Source organism: Pagrus pagrus, assembly GCF_965226575.1.
Source record: "Pagrus pagrus genome assembly, chromosome: 1".
Lineage (NCBI taxonomy): Eukaryota > Metazoa > Chordata > Actinopteri > Spariformes > Sparidae > Pagrus > Pagrus pagrus.
In genome coordinates, this window is record NC_140185.1 from 4,971,314 (window position 1) to 4,979,445 (window position 8,132).

Genomic DNA, 8,132 nt, shown 5'->3' on the forward strand with positions numbered 1-8,132 from the left:
AATCATCTTGTGTCGATTCGTTGTTATACACTCTCTGATATATTTTCTGTACAGCAGGAAGTAGACGACTGCTGATTCCCATCATACATTGCAAACCTACGTTTTGAGGAGAGCCGAATGCATGTGAAGAACAAAAACTATCTCTTTACGTATTCGGGAGAGGACTGAAGGTAAGACTGAAGGAACCTGCAGCAATTAGACACTTGTCAAGTGAAGGCTGGTGACAGCTGTCCTCATAAACACAGAAGAAATGACTCCAGGGGCTTGAAGTCATGTCGTGTTAGATGTAGAATAGAAACGAAAGTTGGAGTATTGTTGAATTTTAATCTAACCATCGTTGATGAAACCCAATGGCCTCTATATAATGACGTTATCTGGTCTGAAAACACTGTAAAGACTATACTCGTGCTTACTTAGTTTATATTAAGTTAGTTTATATTAATTGAGTTTATATGGACCCTCAAAGTTTATACCAGTAACGTTCCTCGGCTGCCAAGTTAACAAACAAAACTTTGACGCCCAACTTCATTTATAAACGTTGTTGTTTAAATGTTACATTGAGATTGTGACCAGCAGAGTGGGCATTCTGCGTACACGTTGTTAGAGCATTACATCATTTTACTAAAAATCTAGATTTGTTCAAACATATTGGTGAAATATAGATGTCAGTGACATAGGCTATATCTAATTATGGTTTATTATTATCAATATTGTTGTTGTTGTTGTTATTTTATAAGCTGTTAAGCTATGTTGAACCTGAAGTCAAAGTGAAACCATATTTCAAAAATCCTATGTGATGCACTTTTTCTTCTTCCTGGTTTATAACCAATCCAGTTAGCCTCAGTCTACCTGACATTTATCTGAAAGCAGATTAGTTCTTATAAAGAGATGTGAATGTTTTCCTTCAGGATGTAGACTGCTGCATAAACAACAACATACAGTATGTGTGCATTGTGTTGCGTTCTTTTGTATTGTAGGTAAGACCTCAGAGTTGACTGTCCTCTCTTTCCTATCATGCCAGTGTCTCAATGCAGAGATGGCTCCACGAGTGGATGATGTCATGCGTCTGTGCTATGAAATATCAGCTCACGATCAGATCAAGGTTGCGGTGAAAAACTCCACCAAAGGAGCGATGGTGGCAGGAGGAACTGCCTTTGCAGGCGGGCTACTTGCTGGACCTCCAGGGATTGCTGTTGGTAAGAATAAATACTCAGATGAAAATAAGTGATTCTGAAACTCATTGCTGAAGGAGACATTACAGCTGCCTGATCAACAGGTCCAAAATGTAGCCCACACTGACTGGGGGCTTTGAGATTTGTAGGGTCCCATTACCTTGAAGGAAAATACAAAACTTTGTGCAGGCTACAGAGTAGGGCTGGATTATACATTGATATAACTGCTCAGAAGAATAAAGGGAACACTTAAAACACACATCAGATCTTGATGAATGAATTGTTCAAGTTGAAAATCTTTACTGATGTCTTCACTTGAGAACAAAATGATGTAACAACGGTCAATGGAAACCAAAATCATCAACACACTGAGGGCTGGATTCAAAATCACAACGAAAATCAAAGTAATGATTGAAATCCCAGGCTGATCCGTCCTGGGGGACGACAGTCTGTGGCCGTACTTGGCGTCGTCGGATGTACCGATACATAACGTCCCATAGGTGCTCAATTGATTTAGGTCAGGGGAACGAGAGGGCCAGTCAGTGGCATCAATGCCTTCGTCATCCAGGAACTGTCTACACACTCTGGCCATATGAGGCCAGGCATTGTCCTCCACCAGGAGGAACCCAGGGCCAGAGGAGGAACAAAGGATCAGATACCGGTCCTGCTGCTGGGTTGATGCCCTTCTACGGCCCTGTCCAGCTCTTCTTGTGTAACGGCCGGTCTCTTGGTATCTCCTCCATGCTCTTGAGACTGTGCTGGGAGACACAGCAAGTGATGTGAGCCTATGGTCTTAGATTTTGGATTTCATTATATTGCAATATGACTTAACCATTGTCTTTTCCTGGTTTTAAAGTTTGCATTACAGTCATTTGATGTAACTTTCTGAACTTACCAGACACTTGCCTTTACCCACTCACACAGTCATATCCACATTACATTACATTTATCAAAAATCTCATGTGCCAATAATCACAGTATCACAGTATTGTCGCAATATTGATATCGAGGTATTTGGTCAAAAATATTGTGATACTTGATTTAGTTGCCCAATCTTAGCATTTATTAAGTGTTGTTGAGGAGATTTCAAAATATGTATTGCGACATCCTAAAAATATGGCAATATCATTGTAAGGCCATATGGCCCAACCCTACTACAGAGGCTGACTGTTATCAGCTTCTTTATGAGCTTCTTCCTGCTCCAAACTATCAGAATTATATGGGTCTTAAAAAACCCACTGTTGGTAAACCTCTAGTCAACCAGATCATTCACAAATGAGACCTTTTTAGAGTTCGACTAACCCAACAGGACATATAAGGCAAGATAAACTACAAACACACAGCCGTAGTTTAATATATTGTCAAGTGATGTTTGGCTGCTGGGGACTATTTCCAGAGGTGGATTTATACACATTTGGGTTTGAAGTGAGTTTTGAGGCCTTTTGTTGGTTGGGTTGGGTATTATCATTTCAGGATTGTGTGTGTGTGTGTATGTGTGTGTGTATACATGTGTATATATATGTGTATATATATATGTAAAAAATATGTGTATATGTATATATAGTGTGTTCAGCTGTCGTTGGTGCAGGTTTACTTCATACTAGTACATGTTTACATTGGGGCCTAAATGCAGCCTATTTGCGTTTAAGTAATTACATTTAATAATTTAAGTTCATTTGTATAACAGAAATTTACACGGATTAAGAAGCAAGTGGAAGTAATATATATAATTTTGCATGTTGATATTTTTACAGTTCATCATTACAGTGGAGAATTTAGTTTAAAAATGTATAAAATCTCACTTATATTTCATTTGTTATATTTTGGAAGTAGGTATCGATGATTATTAGTGCCTAGTAACTATTTTATTTTGAAAGTCTGGTGAGAATAGCTTTGTTTGGTACTGCCCCATGCATTCAGGCAGAACGATTTTTTTGCTTCAGTCATTAATAGTAATGGACAATTTTCTGTACCACACAGAAGTAAACTGTTGAACTTTAACGAGCAGTCCTGTGGATTATTTATGATGTGGATGAAGACAAAGGGAATCGTCAGAGTGTCAAGCTGAGGCTTCATTCAGTGGAAACCTACAACTGGATTTATACTGAACCTGTACCTACCCTCTCTGTACCAGGTGGAGCAATCGGCGGTCTCTTGGGCAGCTGGCTGACCAGCGGGCAGTTCAGGCCTCTGCCTCAGATCCTGATGGAATTGCCTCCTACCCAGCAAAAGAAGCTCTATAATGACATTGTGGCTGTCTTAGGCAACCTGGACTGGATGGATGCGGCCCAGCTCATCGCCCTTGTGATGGGCAATGCCACCCTTCAGCAGCAGGTCACTGCTGCGCTGCTCAACTACATCACAAAGGAACTTAGAGCAGAGGTGCGTTATCAGGACTAAGTCATGGTTACACATGGACTCTTCGGGATGGTCCAGGTTGCCAAACATTTCTTATTTTTGTACTTCACAAGAAAGAAATCACTGGACAGTCATCATAGACACCTACCTGTGTTACTCAATAATGGATGGGTAGTGAAGTATAAACAAATAATGTTTTGTATGATAATCTGATGTCAGTTTTCTTAAAATGTGCCTCGGAAGTCATTTATTCAGGATTTGAATAGCATGTCTTTATTCCCACACTCTGTATCAGGGTGTTTTAATACACCTATCAGCCAGAACGTTGAAACCACTGACAACAATGATCATCTCATTACAATACACATTGTGCTGGGAAACCTTGAGTCCTGGCATTCATGTGTATGTCACTTGACGTGACCCACCCACTCAAACACCATTGCAGACCGAGTACACCCCTCTGGAAGTTTGGAGGCCAGGTTGACACCTTGAGCTCTTGGTCACATTCATCAGGCCAGTCCTGAGTGGTGTTTCCAGTGGCAGGGAGCATCGTCCTGCTGAGGGGGCCGCTACCATCAGGGAGAGTTGGAGCCTCGGGGACGGGGTCTGCAGTGGTGTTTGGGTGGGTGGTGCATGTCAAGTAGCATCCACATGAATGCCAGTACACAAAGTTTCTCCAGAAGAACATTTGATTGTATCAACATGATCATTGTTATTCAGTGGTTTTAATGTTATGGCTGATCGTGTATACCACTGCTGATAAATGACAATTAAAGTAAACATTGGAAGCTATTGTGGTTTTTAACTATTTTTTCTTTTTTTCAGGATTGTTACACTGCACATTTTAAAAAATGCACGTAAATCCGTAAACAAGAATTGCTGCAACAATTTAATCTTCACACGGTTTGTTTTATGTGGCAAATTATATTCTTGTTATATGACAAAATAATCTGCTTCAAAGCTTCACGGCTCCAGAACACTACGAGGTTGAGCTCAGATTATTTTAACATGCCGCTTCCAAAGGTCCGTTATGATCTTCCATTCTCAAACATGTTTTTATTGAGCCCATAACTAACATATCTAATTCACCTTTTATAGTTAAAATAACATACATGTTGTCATATTAAATTTTATCAAGCCCTTGTGGTAAAAGTAACTATAGATACTGTAGTCTAAAGAACCCCATTACTGCCGAGGAAATGAAGAGATAAAGTTAGCAGATAATATAAAACTTTATAAATCCCACGCTGGGGATTTTTTTTGTTATCTATTATAACATGATTCATGGTAAGTTAGTTATGAGATAATGTGCCAAACATATGGTTTACAAAGACTACATTGACTCAATATGGAAGCATATTGCACTCACACTAGAACTTTTCTCCAAAGTTACAGCTCACCCTTTTTTAACATGATGACTGAGTCAGTCAGAGAACACACAGCTTTGTGTCATACAGACACTAACCTGTGTAACGTGACAAAATATGACTCAGATGGGATGCAAGACACAAATGTCTATATTACAATAACCACATGGTGACAACGAACACAGTGTAGATGTAACAAATGATTCTGGATCTGACAAAAGCAGCCTGTTTCAGAACAAAGCACAGGGTGGTTAGAAAAACATATCAAATGTACCTCTTTATTTTAACAATGATTTTTTTATTATTCAACAACTATAAAAGCTTCTACATCGAGTCTTTCACATCATTTAGGTCAAATCATGATGGCACCTGTAATTGTGAAACACCAGAAAGTGTCAGGTATGTCTCTGGTAAAATAAGGTGGTCCTGAAAGTAAGTGGCAACAATTCAAGTGTATTAACGACTCTATCTGTTAAAGTGTCAGCCTTAGTATAAAATCACGGGTGTTAAAATGTCATTGGTACGTCCAGCAGTGGATATTCATTCAGATATGATGATGTAAAACTGGTGATGCAAAGCAGAGATGGAAATGATACACACATCTGTGTGAGAGCTTCAGCACTGAGTGCATGAAGCAGTGACACGTCTCAAATACACTGAGATTCTGAGGCTTGAGTTATATTTAAAACATCGTACAATTATACTTTAAATTTATTTTTTTTTGTCATTGAAAAGCAAGCACATTTTTTATTCATAAAAAACCTTTTTGGATGTGGATGTTGAAATGTCATTACATGTAAACAGCATATGCAGCTTTTTCCTTTTTTCAAATGCAGCATAAGTCTGACCGAACAGTCCGAGAAGGCACGAGAAGCCACAGCATCGTTACAATTTGTGAAAATGTCATGTAAACACAGCGTGTGTACTGGGTACAGTACCAAGGACACAAACTATGTCTTAATGTCACAGATCAGGCCCATATATCTATAGTATCATTTAGCATAAGGTTGTACCCTTACTCCACTTAAACACTGCTTTATATTAGAATCCAGCAAGCCTTGAGAAAAACGCAGTAGAGGCCTAGGGCCACTGTCAATCTTTTTTTGTTGTTGTTCAGTACTCTCATCTTAAAGTCCAAATTCTGAGAAAAAAAGTAGAAAGAATTCTGACTTTAAGCTCTGAATTTTCCCAGAATTCTTTGAGTCGTGGCTGGGGAAAGAATTCCTCTTCCTGTTGTGGTTGCACAGTGGCAGACTCACTTCCTTTATACCATCATTCAACCTTCATTTTTGGGGGAGAATTCCAACCCAGTTGCAGACAGAACAGCACAGTGAAGATAACCTTTATGTGAATGGTGTCATTTTTCTACAGCCGCTACACTGTGCAAGGCTAAACAGTTGTCTACTGCCAGAGTTCTGACTTTTTTCTCAAAAAAAAAAAAAATACATAAAAAAATAAAGTTGTAATTGTGACACCCAGTTTAGTCACTTGGCGGCGGTGCTGCTGAGATATGTGAAATCGGCAAACTTATTTACTTGTTTATTTCTGTTGTCAATTTCAGCAGTAACTGTAATGTTTAAAGATATATAGATATAGATTAAACAGCTTGGTCCAGCCTGGCAGACATTTCTGCTATGATTATTTTATGTACGGGGTTGCTGAGCGCCAACAGCCATATCTCAGACTAACTGCTAGTGTTGGGTCAACTCAAGCTGTCACTGTCTTTGAGTTATTGAGATATGAAAGCATCAAACAAGCATTTAAAATCAATTAGAAATATACACTTTGCAATAACTTCAGATAGGAAAACCCTGCATCACACACTATATATAATTTCATTTTCTTTTTAAATTATTTTATTGCAAACATTGTGATTGGGTCTATAAAGGGAACATTCTGTGGAGAAGTTCTCTCACATTTTTCACAGTGGCCCCGATCCTCATCCACAGTAATGTTTCAGCTGCTGTGATGGTGTGAATTATCACAGTCAGCATTCTTTAGCTTTAAGTAAAGGTAAACAATTACTTATCAGTCCTTTTGGTGCTTGTGTTTTGGTGGCCCCATTTGGACTGTAAAGCTGTGGACCAGCTGAGTCCACGTCTGTAACAGCAGAGGTGAGCAGAGAGCAGCAAACCAGACAGCAAGTATACTGGACGAACAAAACCAAGGCTGGAAAACAGAATTGCTTTAAACCTGCATTAACAGATTTGTTGGGAGCAACTGAAAGTAACACAAACTTAACAAAATCACATAAAGACCATAACAAAGGTACCAAACAGTAGCTTCATGACACATTCAGTAAATTCAGAGCAACATTAGCATTTACTGGGTGTTTTGAGCAGCCTAGCTAATCGAACTCTAATATTTTCTCTCCTCTCAGCTGTCTAGAGGTCTTCCTGTACTCTGATGGAAATATGTGGCTAAAATGCTCCTTTGGTGCTCGACAGGTGGGCACATCAGAGCCTTTCTGCTGCCTGCTCTAATGGGAGCGTACAGTCTGAGCCAGAACAGTTCAGTTTAAAAAAGCCCGTGCAGTTGAGAAGAAGAGCAGATTCAGGTACCAATTCTCTTTGGCTTTGTCCTCTTTGACAGTAAACATATACCCATTTGACTTTTCCATAGTACTGAACAGAACATCAATGCTTATTGTCAAGTGGCCATTTACAGCTATACTTTGTTCTGTTCATTGCTGGCATATATGAAATTTCACCCCTTGACATCCAGTAACAGAAGGCCCACTGCAGCACTGTGCCGGCTGGTCCAGGCTGAGTGTAAAGACACAGATCATCGCTAGACTTCCAAAAGGGTCGAGTCTACGGTTTCTAAAATGAAGTGAAACCTTTTCTCCAAAAGACAAATGTGTGAATGGTTAAGGGCCTACAGCCATTGCTAAAACTTTGGTGAAATTACCTGTGACGGTGTAGCTTCTCAGGTCCAGATTAAAGTACCCTTATTCATACCTTAAACATAATGTTCATTTACATTTATTTCTCTAATTCTTCTTACTAATTTTGATCAATATTTCTTTAAAGAATAGTCTGACATTTTGGTACATACCCTTATTAGCTTTCTTGATAAGAGTTAGACAAGAGGATCAACATCTCTCTCATATCTGTCCATTATATATGAAGCTACAGCCAGGAGGTTATATTGGATAAAACAGAAAAGACACCATGTGTTACTGAAATATAGAAATATTATCAGTTTGGCAGTGCTCTGTGAACATTTCGGTGAC

General features: G+C 39.1%; 1 protein-coding gene across 1 annotated transcript; it reads left to right on the plus strand.

Annotated features, from left to right (window-relative positions):
* Positions 1-54: 54 nt before the first annotated feature.
* Positions 55-4,322, plus strand: LOC311252689 (protein C19orf12 homolog). The gene is made up of 3 exons (XM_084346101.1): positions 55-170; positions 1,022-1,196; positions 3,307-4,322. Exons 2-3 carry the CDS (start codon positions 1,037-1,039, stop codon positions 3,570-3,572), a joined length of 426 nt encoding a protein of 141 aa, XP_084202227.1. The 5' UTR covers positions 55-170; positions 1,022-1,036; the 3' UTR covers positions 3,573-4,322.
* Positions 4,323-8,132: the final 3,810 nt, after the last annotated feature.

Coding starts and splice junctions, on each gene's coding strand:
- LOC311252689 (XM_084346101.1), top strand. CDS start 1,037: ATGGCTCCACGAGTGGATGATGTCATGCGTCTGTGCTATGAAATATCA. Junction 1,197..3,306: donor ACCTCCAGGGATTGCTGTTG/GTAAGAATAAAT, acceptor TCTCTGTACCAG/GTGGAGCAATCGGCGGTCTC.